At 45.7% G+C, this 17,298-nt stretch overlaps 1 protein-coding gene across 8 annotated transcripts in view; it reads right to left on the reverse strand.

Moving 5' to 3' along the window:
• Positions 1–2,600: 2,600 nt before the first annotated feature.
• The window catches only part of frmd4a (FERM domain containing 4A), an 894,188-nt gene continuing 879,490 nt past the window's right edge, over positions 2,601–17,298 (reverse strand). For 7 of the 8 annotated variants that reach the window (XM_086010812.1, XM_086010811.1, XM_086010810.1 and 4 more), the window contains 2 exons: positions 11,676–11,775; positions 2,601–4,578 (listed from right to left, as the gene is read on the reverse strand). In XM_086010812.1, coding sequence (XP_085866938.1) covers positions 4,476–4,578; positions 11,676–11,775 — 203 coding nt within the window. In that variant the 3' untranslated portion in view covers positions 2,601–4,475. Of the gene's footprint in view, positions 4,579–9,031; positions 9,107–11,675; positions 11,776–17,298 lie in introns of all 8 variants that reach the window. The other variant, XM_086010809.1, reaches the window with a different exon arrangement.

Genomic DNA, 17,298 nt, shown 5'->3' on the forward strand with positions numbered 1-17,298 from the left:
TAAAGCCGAAAGCGTATATTGCAGACAATTCTTTGACAACCGTCATTCCAAAATAATGAGATCCAGTGATGTTTGAGTGCTTGATCTTCGAATGTAATTTCATGTGTTTCTTGCACCTGACAACACTGTGACTCTTAGGGGGAAAAGTTCAGTTGTTTGCGCCTCCTGTTAGCACCTTAAGAGGGCGCTAATGGGGCGCAAAGCAACTAGCGCCCGGGCGCGGCGATGTTTGCGCCACTTGCGAAATTAACTAGACATTTTGCGGGGGCGCTAAACACTACCGCCACGATCTCCTGCGCTGGCAGATTGTGATGTCGGTTGAGTGTGCAACACCCCAGTAGCGCCACGGACCAGATGTTGAGTGGCGCCCCCTGCCTTACCGCCTGCCGCTAGCAACGACAGGTTGAGGGGTGTGTTTTGTAGTCAGGAAGGGACTGGGGGAGTGCTATTTAAAGGCGACCGTTTCATGCCTTTTTTTGTTGGTGACATTTTTGCACCACGCTTTCTGAGAGAGAGAGAGACTTCTGGAGAGATTCAACGCTGTGTGAAGGAGTTTTGGGTAATGAGCAGCATTTTGCAGGTTCATTTTGATTGGCCCTTCCTTGCTTCGCCAGCGCTCTGAGGTAGCGCCTCACTCCTCGGCCTTTGCGCCTTAAGAGAGGTGCGAAGCGCCTGATTTAGCGCTCCAATCACCTCCAGGGGTGATAAAAGCCAAGTTTGCTGTCGGAGGGGATAATTAGCGCCAGGCGCTAAACTTTGCGCACGGCCGATAATGGCGCCCCAAACAGGGCGATACTGAATTTTTCCCCCTTACTGTTTCAGTGTTTCCAAGCAGGATCAGTCAAATCACAATAAGAGCTAGGTTTGAAGGAGCGTCTTAAAGGAGGAAAGAAAGGCGGAGAGGTTTAGGGAGGGAATTCAAGAGCTTAGGAGCTTGGCCGCCAATGCTGGAGCGATTATAATCAGGGATGCTCAAGAGGCCAGAATTAGAGGAGCGCAGATATCTCGGGGTCGGGGGGGAGGTTGTGGTGCTGGAGGAGGTTACAGAGATAGGGAGGGGGCGAGGCCATGGAGGTATTTGAAAACAAGGATGAGAATTTTAAAATTGAGGCGTTGCTTAACTGGGAGCTAATGTAGGTCAGCGAGCACAGGGGTGGTGGGTGACCGGGACTTGGTGCGGGTTAGGACACGGGCAGCCGAGTTTTGGATGACCTCAAGTTTACGTAGGGTAAAATGTGGGAGGCCGGCCAGGAGTGCGTTGGAATAGTCAAATCTAGAGGTAACAAAGGCATGGGGTTTCAGCAGCAGGTGAGCTGAGGCAAAGGGTGGAGACGGGTGATGTTCCAGAGGTGGAAATAGTGATGGTGTGGATATGTGGTCGGAAGCTCATTTCAGGGTCAAATATGACATCAAACAAAAATCTTTGCTCAAAATCAGAGTTATCTTCACAGTAACACACATTTTTCTAAAAGTACTACCACCTCTACCCCCGCCCTCTTGTTATGCACTGTTTTCAGGTGAGACGAGGACCTGGTCCCAAAGCTGTACCAGTGACGCTTTAAAATCAGCAACTAAGAGGTACATGACCCACGCTCTTTCAGTTTGCAGAATCACTGCCTCCCCCCAGGGCAGCATGACTGAGAATGAAAGAACTTGCATTTATATAGCACCTTTCACATCCTCAAGAGGTTCTCAGCCAATGCATTAGCTGCAAAGTGAAGTTGGGGTTATGAAGTTAAATACAGCAGCCAGTTTTCCCACAGCAAGATCCCACCGACAGCAGTGAGATAAACGACCTGTTAACCTGTCCCGTTGGCACTGTCTGAGGGAATTAATGAGAGACGTTAAACCGAGGCCCCGGCTGCTCTCTCGGGTGGAGGTAAAAGATCCCGCGGCCACTATTTCGAAAAAGAGCAGGGGGAGTTCTCCCCGGTGTCCTGGGGCTAATAGTTATCCCTCAGTCAGCATCACTAAAACAGATTACATGGGTCATTATCACATTGCTGTTTGTGGGATCACCCGCCCCTTCAACCACCGTCTGCCCCACCTGTGACAGAGACTGTAGGTCCCACATTGGACTCATCAGTCACCTGCGAACTCATTTTAATGTGGAAGCAAGTCATCCTCGGTTCCGAGGGACTGCCTAAGAAGTGAAGTTTGTGGGAGCTTGCTGTGCGCGAATTGGCTGCCGCGTTTCCCACATTACAACAGTGACCACACTTCAAAAAGTACTTCATTGGCTGTAAAGCGCTTTGGGACGTCCGGTGGTCGTGAAAGGCGCTGGAGAAATGCAAGTCTTTCTTTTTTTAATGTTGGACAGGACACTGGAAGAACGTCCCTGCACTTCTTCAAATAGTGCCACGGGATTTTTTTTTTAAGTCCGCCAGAACAGACAGACGGAGCTTTGTTTTAACGTCTCGTCGGAACGATGGCGTCTCTGACAAGGTAGCGCTTCCCTCAGTGCTTGTTCGAGCCCGCGGCCTTCTGGCTCAGAGCCGAAGGGGCTACCACTCGAGCCACGACTGACGATCGCAGCTAACCGGGAGATGCCCGAGTGCGTTCCACAAGTCTGTTTAATCAAGGCAAACACCACAGCCGTGTTCTTGTTAACATTCAGTAATAATTTATTTTGTTAATTTCAAGAACCACCAAATTCATTATCTTGAAAATGCTTCATTTAGGAATTGTTGACAACACCGTTCTGCAAAATGTAAAGGTACTATACAAATTCTTAATACAAAAGAATAAATTAATAGCAGAATTTCACAATTCTGCACTTTCTACACCGTACATAGTCTTCTTTGATTAAAATTGAACAGAAACCAGAATGGGGGAGAAAAAGAAAGACATTTTACATGCTCTTTTAAGATCTACACCATTTTCAGGGAGCAATCTACTGATTTCATTTTAACTACATTGCTTTAATTTACACAACTTGTAATAAAACTATTGACATTTATAGATGTAAAACCCTACAACTATTCTAGTGGTAACTGTTTGTTGAGTAGCACCTGAATGTGGTTTGCTATGTCCAAACTAAAACTAATACCGATTTATAAAACATATTGGAATTTTTTAAACATTTTCCACAATGGTAACGGAAACTGTAATTAGAAAAAATCCGCCTCACAGTAAATGCATGGTAGCGTCTGTAAATGTTAGCCTCTCTCTTTATAACTCGACACGAATCCGCCCTGGTCCTCTCACAAAGACAAACAGCGGTGTCTGGTTTTTGCGTGGCTGGTTGAAAGCAATCCATTCTTGTTCACGGACCACACACAATGTTTCTGCTTCAGCTTACTAAGCAGCCTTTCTAAAGCAGGCATCCTTGTTGCTGTCTCCCCCCCCCCCCCCCCACTCCCCGTCCACTCAAACAGGAAACCATTGAATATTCAGAAGCAGAGAAAAAAAATGCTCTCTAAGTTTCTTGTTTTGGCAAGGACCTGTGTCTCGCTGCCGCAGTCACCTTGCTGAGACTCTGTAAGCTTTACGCGCCAGCTTTTCCAGCCACTAAATTATTTCTGGTGGGAGCACTTCATGGGAAAAATATTCTTTTAAAAAATCTGTGAGGCCTTCTAAAGGGGTGACAGCTCTCCAAGGTCTTGTCCCATAAATCAGTGAAAGCCCTTGAAGAGAATATATGATGGACGAGCTGATTCGAAGCTTGAACTAAGACTGGTACTGTGCCATAATACCAATTTTTCTCCAATCCACAGAAATACGCAGATTGCGTTAAACGTGTGCTTTCCTTCCACTTATCTCTGATATAATCAACTTATGAGTGACTAGACCACAATTCTGTGCATCAATGATGGCTCGTACAGCCTCCATGTAAGCCATCCGTAAATATATTTCAAAATAGTGCTGTTTTACCATAGGAAAGCAATCTTTCCTACACTCTGGCATTTCTTAATGTGAAGAATGTATTTTTTACATATCTTTCACAGCATCTAATACTATCTGCCAGAACCATGACTGAAACAAGAGACTGACAACTTCTTATTCACCAGGTAACCAATGGACAAGGCCCATCCAATTCTTTCCCTTTAGCTTTACGTTGGTCTTTGGTAATATTCAAGTAAACATAATGCTCAATTAAATTCTGAAGTACTTTATTATTACGCCATCGGTATTATTTTCCGCAAGGGAATAAAAACAAAATCATACACACAGGCTTCAAGCGAGGGAGGTCTGGTGTATACGATTCACAGTTTTAAAAAAAGTTTCCGATTTTATTTATAAAGACCTTATTGTTATTGGCCACTGGTTACCGGAGTGACAGCACAGTCTGTGGTACTTTAATTAGGCTTCGGTTTGGATTTTGCTCATTGATTTTCTTTTGTGAAAGTGCTTGGAGCTGCGGTTGGGTTGCTGGTCAGAGACTGTGCGGAGAGTAAGGCAGCGACAAGGGACAGTGAGCTGATCACTGAATGGTGTCGACGTGTTTTTTTTGTACTTTGATCTGAGGTCAGGCGTCAGACTAGAGTTCCAGGCTTGGCGTTGTCACTTCCGTACCACTGGACATCCGCTAATTCTGAGTAGAGGGGGGAGTCCATGTAGCAAGTGTCCTGGTAGGGCCTGCGAGGAGAAAAGACTAAAGTCAGGCAATGGCACCGCTTACTCTTTAGTAAACTCTTAATTTTCTGTGCAAAGTAACATCATTAAACTATCGTCCACCACTTGTGATTTTTTAAATATTCATTCATGGGATGTGGGCGTCACTAGCAAGGCCAGCATTTATTGCCCATCCCTAATTGCCCTTGAGAAGGTGGTGGTGAGCCACCTTCTTGAACCGCTGCAGTCCGTGTGGTGAAGGTGCTCCCACAGTGCTGTTAGGGAGGGAGTTCCAGGATTTTGACCCAGCGACGATGAAGGAACGGCCGATATATTTCCAACTCGGGATGGTGTGTGACTTGCGGGGGGGGGGGGGGGGGGGAACTTGGAGGAGGTGGTGTTCCCCATGCGACTGCTGCCCTTGTCCTTCTAGGTGGAAGAGGTCGTGGGTTTGGGAGGTTGTGATGCTCCTGAACCAACCGGGGCAGGGCTGTAGTCTGACCACGGCAATGTATTGTTTGGACAGTGTAAAAGTAAGATAGCCAGGTGATGAAGGATAGAACACTAGAGCCTAGTCTTCAGTTGCTTACAGATCTTTATTTACAGAGACACACATTACCTACCATGCACCCCCAAGACATAAGAACATAAGTAATAGGAGCAGGAGTAGGCCATACGGCCCCTCGGGCCTGCTCCGCCATTCAATAGGATCATGGCTGATCTGAATCTAGACTCACGTCCACTTCCCTGCCCTCTCCCCGTAACCCCTAATTCCCTTATCTGCTAGGAAAATGTCTATCTCCATTTTAAATTTATTTAATGTTGCAGCTGCCACAGCTCTCTGGGGTAGCAAATTCCATAGATTTACTACCCTCTGAGTGAAGAAGTTTCTCCTCATCTCAGTTTTGAAAGGGCAGCTTTTCTCCTCCTTTCCGAGCCTGCTCCCATATATATGAACACAAGAACGTCCCCAATTGATACCCACCGCCTGAACACAGTTAACAGACAGCGTCATGCTTTGGATAAACTATGCTACTCCTGGTTTACGGAAAATAAACGAAGAATTGTTTACTACAAGTCCACGACGCACAGAGTCCCGTTCTACGTGAAGGCAAGGTCAGCCCAAACCAAAGGTCTAATTTCTCTAAGACCACTGCTGCCACTGCCAGGACAAGCGGGTTGTGAGGGCGAGTTTCACAACATTCATTCTCACAAGGTGAGATAAAGTCAGCCCCATGTCGAGAACCAAAAAAAACCCAGCGCCGTGGAGGCTGACAGGCAGGCTAACCACTTGAACCTAACCCCTAAACTACTGTGCTGACTGGCAGCTTTGAAATCTGACAAGTTCCGACTTATAAAACATCTGGAACACTGTAAAAACTCGCCAAGTTTTCTGCTGTAATCTACTGAGCTTTCAGAGTACAGCTAACCTGTATCAGTTGTCACGGAGCTAGATGAAAAACAGGGTATCGACTGAAATTCAGTAATTTCAAGCACAAAGCCACCTTGTTTAAAAAAGTAACAAAAAGAGGAGAGAAACCTTCCTATAGGATTGTTTTTACACACTGATTTGAAATCAATACATTATTTTCCCTTCCTCTAAGCAAATGGGTCAAAATCCTGGAACTCCCTCCCTAACAGCGCTGTGGGAGCAACTTCACCACACGGACTGCAGCGGTTCAGGAAGGAGGCTCACCACCACCTTCTCAAGGGGCAATTAGGGACGGGCAGTAAATGCTGGCCTTTCCAGCGACGCCCACATCCCAGGAAAGAATAATAATAATTTTTTTTTTAAATTACGAGTTATAAATTTCAACTAGCAGAGAATTCACAAAATTCTTTTTTCTGCGTGACTTGTGGCAACAGTCTCAGTTCCACCTGAAACCACAATGGCAAGACCTGACTGAGCCCCCTCCGACTTGTGTCTGTGCGCAAAGTGTGCCAACTTTTCAGCAGCTGCGATTGGAAATACTTCACTTCGCCTCAGTAGTTTGACTCGCCCCTGTTCTGTCAAAGTTACCGACACAACCAACTTTCAACTGCAGAACAACAACTTCATTCAGACTTGATCAAGGTTAATGCTTTCTAGTCCTCTGTGTAACACATGGCGGCAGGCCAGGTTTTCAATGTCAATGAGAGGGAGAAGAGTCTCTTGTCAAGGCCGCATTCTAACGGCATAAACAACAATTTATAAAATCTCCTCGGTATATTGATAAAAAATACAGCACACAATTCATCCGCTGGCTATAAAGAGGGATGGTAAGCTAAGGTTCCTAATGCTTTCCAAAGGGATTAATTCTGTCTTTTCATCATCCACTGAGATTTTACTTTTGTTTGTGAAAAATAAATGAGTTCAACCCTTTATTCTTTAAAAAAAAACTGTTTCAGTTTTCTGTCTCTTTCTCTGAAGGCCTGGACTCTCGTTGGGATAAAGACAGCATCCAGTACTTTCCCAAGTGATTTGACTTCAGACAGTGAGTATCACAGATGGCACTGCTGTGCAGGTCAATCTCCACACATGCCCACTTTCAAGCAAAGAGTAACTGGAGCAAGACATCCCTGAGCAAACTGGAACACCCCAACTGCTGAACAGAAGACAATAGATCCTGACTCTCCAAAGCCTTTCCACCATCTACAAGGCACAAGTCAGGAGTGTGATGGAATACCCTCCACTTGCCTGGATGAGTGCAGCTCCAACAACACTCAAGAAGCTCGACACCATCCAGGACAAAGCAGCCCACTTGATTGACACCCCATCCACCCCCTTAAACATTCACTCCCTCCACCACCGGCGCACCGTGGCTGCAGTGTGTACCATTTACAAGATGCACTGCAGCAACTCGCCAAGGCTTCTTTGGCAGCACCTTCCAAACCCACGACCTCTTCCACCTAGAAGGACGAGGGCAGCAGGCGCATGGGAACACCACCACCTCCAAGTCACACACCATCCTGACTTAGAAATATATCGGCCGATCCTTCATCGTCGCTGGGTCAAAATCCTGGAACTCCCTCCCTAACCGCACTGTGGGAGCACCTTCACCACACGGACTGCAGCGGTTCAAGAAGGCGGCTCACCACCACCTTCTCGAGGGCAATGAGGGATGGGCAATAAATGCTGGCCTTGCCAGCGACGCCCACATCCCACGAACGAATAAACAAAAATAGGTAACATAGCACAAACTAATAAATGAAGTTGGGAACTTCTGGTCTCTATAACTTAATGCTATACCACACAATACATTTACTCACTAAAGTCGTTGGAAGGGCTACGAACATTCTAAGGCCCCGATTTTAACTCCAGGTGGATTCCCCGCTCAGGCCTGAGTTAACATTGCAGTTGGGTCTCAATGATGTCATCGAGCCGTAACGTGCTCATGTAAAGAAGGACCCTGTTGTCGCCGGGCGCCTGTCCTTACTGCCTGCAAGTTGCAGATGTTGCAATCATGGCGGCTTTTGGACAGGTAAGAGCCAGGGCGAGTTTAACTGCTCACCCGCCAGGTTTCTGCTCAGTGAGTAGGGTTAAAATCGCCCCGTTTCTAATGAAATAAAACACTGGATTGCTGTCTCAGTTTTATGTCTGTCCTAAAGATTTAGGAACATGGGAACAGGAGTAGGCCATTCAGCCCCTCGACCCTGTTCCGCCATCCAATGAGACCATGGCTGATCTGTGACCTAACTCCATATACCCCGCCTTTGCCCCGTGTCCCTTAATACCTTTGATTAACAGAAATCTATCAATCTCAGATTTAAAATTAACAATTGATCTAGCATCAATTGCTGTTTGCGGAAGAGAGTTCCAAACTTCTACCACCCTTTGTGTGTAGAAGTGTTTCCTAATTTCACTCCTGAAAGGTCTGGCTCTAATTTTTAGACTCTGCCCCCTAGTCCTAGACTCCCCAACCAGCAGAAATAGTTTCACTCTATCTGTTCCCCTTAATATCCTGAAAACTTCGATCAGATCAACCCTTAACCGTCTAAATTCCAGGGAATACAACCCTAATTTGTGTAATCTCTCCTCGTAACAACCCTTGGAGTCCGGGTATCATTCTGGTAAACCTACGCTGCACTCCCTCCAAGGCCAATAGATCCTTCCTAAGGTGTGGTGCCCAGAACTGCTCCCAGTGCTCCAGGTGTGGTCTAACCAGGGCTTTGTACAGCTGCAGCATAACTTCTACCCCCTTGTATTCTAGTCCTCAAGATATAAAGGCCGCCATTCCATTAGCCTTTTTGATTATTTTCTGTACCTGTTCATGACATTTTCATGATCTTTGTACCTGGACCCCCGAGTCTCTTTGGACCTCCACTTTTCTGCAGCTTTTCACCATTTAGAAAGTATTTGATTTCAATAAAGAGTTTATTTTAGTAATAAACAAGAAACTGAGAATACCACAGCCATACTGCAAACGGTTACAGGGCACAACGACAGAGAGCACACGAAGTGAGGGGTGTTACACCGCACAGCTGATTATTACTATACCTCTATTTTACAGGGCTTTGGTGAGTTGGCGATAGGCTCTGTTCATCGTGAGGTGTGCTGTTTTCTGTTGTATCTCTACAGGCGAGCAGGTGAAAAGAGGAGCAGATAAGATTGAATATTAGTGAAAAGAAGAAAGTGAGGAAAATGTTAGTTAGAATTTGTGGGTTAGAAAATTAGTAAGAAACTTGGTGATTAAATGTTTTTATTGTTAATATGGTAAAGAATTAGGACTGTAATGCTGAAACGACTTTAGTGTTACACGATAGTCAGACATCTCACATTCTGTGTAGATTTCAGCTTCCATGCAAGGTTTAAGGACATTGAACAGTGAATACATACACTCCAAAAAAGATTCTTTGACACAGAATACAATGTGCTGCAACATTTCCCTTACACACGCTTCATCTCAACTCTGATATTTATTGATAATGATCAGATTTCCTTCAATTTAAACTAACTCAGGTCTGTTAAAATCCAAATTTTGAGCAATTTTTTTTGTGGAAATTCTTTCCCTGGAAAAGTCATTTTTGCATCCACAATCTACACCTAAGCTGACAATTGTGGTTATGTTACTGGACTAGTAATCCAGAGGCCTGGACATAATGATCCTGGTAGACGAGCTCAAATCCCATCATGGCAGCTGGGGAATCTAAATTCAATTAAATAAATCTGGAATAAACTAACTAGTGTGACCGGGGAAACTACCGGATTGTCGGTAAAATCCCCTCTGGTTCACTAATGTCCTTTAGAGGAAGGAAATCTACCGCCCTGACCCGGTCTGGCCTATGTGTGACTCCAGACCCACAGCAATGTGGTTGACTCTTAACTGCCCTTCTCAAGGGCGATTAGGGATGGGCAATAAATGCTGGCCTTGCCAGGACGCCCACATCCCGTGAATGAATTAAAAAAAAAACAATTCAACAACCCTATTTGAATTAATGCTCGGCCACTGAAACACTACATCTCCCTTAACTGAGCCACCTAAAGCATGACCTGGTATCACTTGGTGAGACCATGATTCAGTGTTGTTTTCAACGGGGGTAGATTTTGACTCTGTGCGATAGTGTAAACTGGGTGATGGCGAATCGGCAGCCCGTTTTACAGCTCTCCCGATTCTTATTTCCCGTCGAAGTCAATGACACACATCCGTCTTACACAATCGCACAAAGTCAAAATGACCGCAGACGCATACCCACGAGGGACGTGAAGACGTCGTTCCAGACGCCTCCTGTGTGCTCCTGACTGGCTCATTACAGAACAGGACAGGACAGACAGAAACCCAGGACTGTGCGGCCCGAGCGATTAGATGGCCGGGGACAGGTGTATAACACGTGGAGCAAATTGGAGATAAACCGAACATGGTCACTCCAGAATCACATCCCTACCAGAAAAGAGTGTGTGTGATTAATGAGTAGCGTTTTAATTTGTGAAAAGACAGCAGTTTTTTCGTGATCTTGCTGAAGATCGGTTGTAATAATGTGAGGCGAAATACTTGCCTTTAAATGTAATAAATATTTTATTTAAGAAGGCAATTTTTCTTCATTGTAATTTTAAAAATATATAATCTAAAAATCTGAATTTTGCAACTTTAAATAAAGGTCAAGTTTAAATTGAAATACAGCTGTGGTGCACAGTGCACTGTTTACAAGTTATTTTATTCCTTTCGTACACGGAAAAGATTAAACGTGCTACTTTATTTAAGAGCTTTTCGGAGCGGCAGTACAACAGAGGAAGTGAGAGGAGCAGAAGTGGAGAAGTGTTGAAATGCTGGAGGTGGAAAAATGCACAAATGCTGGAAACTTGACATCAAACCAGGAAATGCATGCACAGCGGGTCCGTCAGTGTATCAACGAGAAATCACGGCTAACGTGTTTGATGAACGGTCCCAGCTCAATCTTTTAAGCTGCCAACAGGTAGGTGGGGCGTTGGGTCTGTATCTCATGGCCATTGCGATCTCCTGGAACCTGTTCTTTGGGGGGTCGGACAGGAACATCCCAGAATATTTTCCCGAGTTGTTTCAGGGTTTAAAAAAAAATCTTGTTTTACACCTCCCCCAGGGAGATTACATGACTACAAGTGGGCGGGGACACTGGGAGCCATGATGCTTAGTTGCGTCATGACCGTGTGGGTCATGCTTGATGAATCCGGCCTTTTTCTTTCAGACGCTGGTGGACCTGCTATGCAGTCCCGGTGTTTTCTGTTTCTGCTTTCCAGCATTTAATTCTGTCAAAGGGCACTGGACGAATGGAACTGTCCCAACTCACAACAGAAAGCCTAATAATCCAGGAGTCTTACCTGCTCACCATACAATTAAACAGAAGCAAAATACATGTTAAGCAATGTGTAAGCTTTATCTCCGATAGCAACTATCATTACTTATGTGGGCGAACTCTTACTGTGCATCCAGCTGCTTGTTTGTCAGCTCTGCTGTCAAGTTAGGAAACTGCTTATAAAAAAATTCTGCTGAGCGGGGCACCTTTGACGTGATAATGTTAGAAGAGGACGGGTTTTTAATTTTGTGTGATCAAATTGCTGTTCAAACTGTGCTTTAGGAATCTGGGTGTGCACAGTTCCGTGCACTGTGAGTGGGAGCTTTGATAATGTACAAAGACAATAAGCTTTGTCCCCAGACTGCGTGACTCACCCACTCTGCCAGGACACAATGTGGTGTGGACTGTTGGATGGAGAAGAAACGACCGACTCAGCAGACTGTGTTGTGCTCCTTTGACTGCGAGGTGAGGCAGCTTGAAAGGGAAAAAAAAAAGACACAATGAAGGTCAGACAGAGATCTAAAGAATAGACAATGCGAAGCGTAACTTCACTGGAGCCAGATAAAGCTCGGCTAATGGAATATATTTAGGATTAAAGTATTCAATTCAGCATTAAACTCACAAAGGAAGATACAATCTGTTCTGTAGTAACGTTTTTCCAAATACAATGCAAGTGTTTTGAGTGAGAGCAGATGCATTGAGTGATAGACTGGGGTCAAAATCAGTGCCTGCTGCACCTATATCCTGTAAACTGGTCCTTACTTCTCAGGAGTATGGGCAACAATTTCTGATACTGAAAATGTAATATAATCAATATAAAATAGTCACTAATAAATCTAATAGGGAATTCAGGAGAAACTTCTTCACCCAGAGAGTGGTGAGAATGTGGAACTCGCTACCACAGGGAGTGGTTAAGGCGAATAGTATCGATGTATTTAAGGGGAGGCTGGACAAGCCTATGAGGGGAGAAGGGAAACATAGATACATAGAAGATAGGAGCAGGAGTAGGCCATTCGGCCCCTCGAGCCTGCTCCGCCATTCAATGTGATCATGGCTGATCATCCAAATTCAGTACCCTGTCCCTGCCTTCTCCCCATATCCCTTGATCCCTTTAGCCTTAAGAAATATATCCAACTCCTTCTTGAATATATTTAATGAATTGGCCTCAACTGCCTTGTGTGGTAGAGAATTCCACAGGTTCACTACTCTCTGGGTGAAGAAATTCCTCCTCATTTCTGTCCTAAATGGCTTACCCCTTAGCCTTAGACTGTGACTCCTGGTTCTGGACTCCCCGACCATCGGGAACATCCTTCCTGCATCTAGTCTGTCCAGTCCTGTCAGAATTTTATAAGTTTCAATGAGATCCCCTCTCATTCTTCTAAACTCCAGCGAGTACAAGCCCAATCGACCCAACCTTTCCTCATACGTCATTCCTGCCATCCCAGGTATCAGCCTGGTGAATCTTCGCTGAACTCCTTCCATGGCAAGAACATCCTTCCTCAGATAAGGCGACCAAAACTGCACACAATACTCAAGGTGTGGTCTCACCAAGGCCCTGTATAACTGCAGCAAGACATCCTTGTTCCTGTACTCAAAGCCTCTTGCTATGAAGGCCAACATACCATTTGCCTTCTTAACCGCCTGCTGCACCTGCATGCTTACCTTCAGCGACTGGTGCACAAGGACACCCAGGTCTCGTTGCACTTCCCCTTCGCCCAATCTATTGCCATTCAAATAATAATCTGCCTTCCTGTTTTTGCCACCAAAGTGGATAACCTCACATTTATCCATGTTATATTGCCATCTGCCATGCTTCTGCCCAATCACCCAACCTGTCCAAATCATCCTGGAGTTTCTCGGCATCCTCCTCACAGCACACACGCCCACCTAGCTTTGTGTCGTCTGCAAATTTGGAGATATTACATCTAGTTCCCTTGTCTAGATCATTAATATATATTGTGAATAGCTGGGGTCCAAGGACCGATCCCTGCGGTACCCCACTAGTCACTGCCTGCCACTCGGAAAAAGACCCGTTTATTCCAACTCTTTGCTTTCTGTCTGCCAACCAGTTTTCTATCCAAGTCAATACCTTGCCCCCAATCCCATGTGCCTTAACTTTACACGCTAACCTCTTATGCGGGACCTTATCGAAAGCCTTCTGAAAGTCCAAAAACACCACACCCACTGGTTCTCCCTTATCTATTTTACCAGAGGGTTATGCTGATAGATTTAGATGAGGAAAGACGGGAGGAGACTCGAGTGGAGCATAAACGCCAGCATGGAGTGACGAAGGGTTTCAACCTGAAACGTTAACTCTGTTTCTCTCTCCACGGATGTTGCCTGGCCTGCTGAGTTTTTCCAGCTTTTTCTGTTGTTATTCCGGCATGGACTGGTTGGGCCGAATGGCCTGTTTCTGTGCCGTATATCCGATGCAATTTCTTCATTTCCATTTTGTTTAGGTTTCCTACCCTTGTGTTGTATATTTTTATTCAGAGATTATAAAAGTATTTTGAAATGTTTGCAACTGTCTGACATGATTTCTTTCTGTTGTCCTATAATTTGATTCTCGTTCATTAAATTGTTAATTATATACCACACGAATCATTAATTAGCTTATGTGGCTCTTGTTATCACAGTGTTTCTAAAAAACCTTTTCTGTATGGTATTTTTTCCACCTCTCATCGTTGAGTTTCTGTGCACATATCTAACCCAGTGGGAGGATGAAGAGGGCATCGAGTAAGGCTAAAGCAAAATACTGCGGATGCGTCAGAAGGGTCATCGAGCTGAAACGTTAACTCTGTTTCTCTCTCCACAGATGCTGCCTGACCTGCTGAGTATTTCCAGCATTTTCTGTTTTTATTGTCTAGTAAGGCTGCTCTGTAAAGAAAGACTTGCCTTTCTATAGCGCCTTTCACCACCTCAGGGCGTCCCAAAGCGCTATACGGCCAATGAAGTACTCACTGAAGTGTAGTCGCTGTTGTAATGTCGGAAACGTGGCAGCCAATTTGTGCACAAGCTCCCACGGTGTGTTAATGTGTAACCCACGTATGGGGTGGGGAGCTGGGTGCAAGAGGTTTGGCCCAGGGCAACTCTCCCTTCTTGTGAGGACGTGCTCGGCGACTGGTTTGCGACTCCCAGCAGCGGCATAGGTGAGATTAGTAACCCCATCCTACTGCCCCACATTGCTGCCATCAGGAACTCCCAACACTGAACAAATCCAGGCAGATCATAACCCAGTCACCTCTTAAACAAACCTCAGATAGTTAGAGACACAGTAAGTACACAACAGCAACTCAATCCATTGCGTCTTATAGCAATATAAAATGACAGCAAACTTCAGACATAAGAACATAAGAATTAGGAGCAGGAGTCGGCCATACGGCCCCTCGAGCCTGCTCTGCCATTCAGTAAGATCATGGCTGATCTTTGACCTCAACTCCACCTTTTCGCCCGATCCCCATATCCCTCGATTCCCCTTGAGCCCAGACGCTCTCTCTATCTCTCTCTTAGGCAGTCCCTCGGAACCGAGGATGACTTGCTTGCACACTAAAAATGAGTTCTCAGGTGGGACTTACAGTCTCTGTCAAAGGTGGGGCAGACGGTGGTTGAAGGGGCGGGTGGGTGGGGTGCTTGGGTTGACGAGCGCTCCTTCTGCTGTTTGCGGTTGGCTTCCGCTTGCTCCCAGCGAAGAGACTCGAGGTGTTCGGCACCTTCCCGGATGCTTCTCCTCCACTTTGTGCGGTCTTGGGCCAGGGATTCCCAGGTGTCGGTGGGGATGTTGCACTTTTTCAAGGAGGCTTTGAGGGTGTCCTTGAAGCGTTTCCTCTGCCCACCTGGGGCTCTCTTGCCGTGCCAGAGCTCAGAGTGGAGCGCTTGTTTCGGGAGTCTCGTATCGGGCATGCGGCCGATGTGACCCGTCCATCGGAACTGATCGAGCGTGGTCAAAGCTTCGATGGTGGGGATGTTGGCCTGAACGAGTACACTGACGTTGGTGCGCCTATCCTGCCAATGGATTTGCAGGATCTTGCGGAGGCAGTGTTGGTACAGCAGGCACCTCAAAGCACTGGCGAGGCACCACCAACGCTGCCTCCGCAAGATCCTGCAAATCCAGAGTCCAGACTACAAGGAGAGTAACTCTCTGTCAGACATCTATCATTCTTTATGTAGTTCCTTAATTGTTACACAGCAGCCACGTAAAAGTGCTGTAGTGTCGGTAGCATCATGTGATTACACTAATCTAATACCAGGTTTTTCCTGCAGGCAGAACAAGTGATGTATTAGGTCCTACAACTGCCTGACATCACAACTAAGATGGCAGAGAAAGGGGTGTCAAACCTGTTACAAAAATACACACAACCTAATAATTTTAAATCTGAGACTGATAGATTTCTGTTAACAAAAGGTATTAAGGGATACGGGGCAAAGGGAGTTAGGTCATGATCTCACTGAATGGCAGAACAGGCCCGAGGGGCTAAAGGGCCTCCTGCTGTTCCTATGTTACAGGCAATGTTCCCTTTAAGCTACGCGGCCGCGCAGTGATCTGCAGGTCCCGCGCAACCGGCTCAACGGCGCTCTAATAGCAAAAACCGCGCACGCGCAGCTCCTTAAAGGGGCCGCGCACCCAAAAATAATTAGCGGGAGCATTGGTTGCAGGTAACGGAGAAAAAAAATTACATGGGTTACATTTTTAAAAAGTAAAAGCAATGCATTCAACATTTTTACTGGACAAGTTGGATTGACTTTTCTGCCACTAGTTGCTACTGGTCCACTTTGATAAAATGCCTGCTAGCAAGATCTAGCAGTAGAAAAACATTATTGCAAGCAGAGTACTTGTGACAAACATAACTAATGTTGATTAAAAACATTGGTTTCCTTGTTTTATGGTCACGATATTGGGCCAGAAATTCGGGTCCCCACGGGTGAGTATGCGCTGGGTACTCACACGTTGGGACAACGAAAGTGCCGGTTTCGTGCATGTACTGTGCATGCGCTGGAAACCGGAACTTCCGTTCCCTTGAAGGAAGGGGTTCACAGGTCGAACGCGTGCGCCGGAGAGGCAGCGCGTACGTCTGGAACTTCCGCTATTTTCACAGGTTTCTCCGGGAGGGTAAGTCTCCAGCAGTTACGCATGAAAAAAGCAGTCGCAAGGCCTGCTTTTAACAAGGTAAGAGGCTAATTAAGTAAAATTAAAACATTTTTTCCACAGGGTTATCATTTTAAAATACTTTAAAGAAACGTAAGTTTATTTTTAGCCCCGTTAAAAACGTTAATTAATTTTTTCAAAAATTTAAGTTTTTATTTTAAAAAGTTAATTTATGTAATTTATAGTTATTTTAAAAATGTGATTTAAAAAAAAAATTATTTGAAGTTTTACTTAGGTTTTGGGGCCGATCTCTATTCATAGATTTGACAGATCTTCCTGTCAAATCTATGAATAGAGATTCCCTGCTACCATTGGCTCTCCATGGCCCACGTGATCCCAGGGGACGCTTCGAACTAGCTGCGCCCCATGGATACGCAAGCACTGCACGCCGGCAGTTGGAGGAGGCCCAGGATCGGAATATAACGCGGGCCCACAGCACAAGGGCCGGCGCGCTAGGTAAGTGCAGGTCGGGGGCTTGCGCCCGCAGGAAGTCCCCGACCCGAATTTCTGGCCCGATGTTTTGGATAACAGTGCTGAACACGGAGGAAGAATGTTGCTCAATATAACAGGGACAACTCGTCTACGACGCGCAGTGACACAAACGGTATGGGGGCCCAGTTTAAATCAGTGGCCCGGCACCCTTGGGATTTATTGCCTGGTGCACTCTGTAAAGAATGGTTGGTACTTCTGAAACAAAGCTCAGAGAGGTCAAGACCCTGTTTTCATACTTGACAGGAAACATCATCTTAACCTAGTCAGCACTATGGAATGTTTGGCCCTTTTCCACAATATCAGCGAACACAATAGTTCCGAAAAGCCACTGGCAATTTACGCCGGTGTTGAGTCTTGCCGAT

Source organism: Somniosus microcephalus, chromosome 17 (assembly GCF_052327205.1).
Source record: "Somniosus microcephalus isolate GS21.2 chromosome 17, FLI_Smic_1.0, whole genome shotgun sequence".
Taxonomy (NCBI): domain Eukaryota; kingdom Metazoa; phylum Chordata; class Chondrichthyes; order Squaliformes; family Somniosidae; genus Somniosus; species Somniosus microcephalus.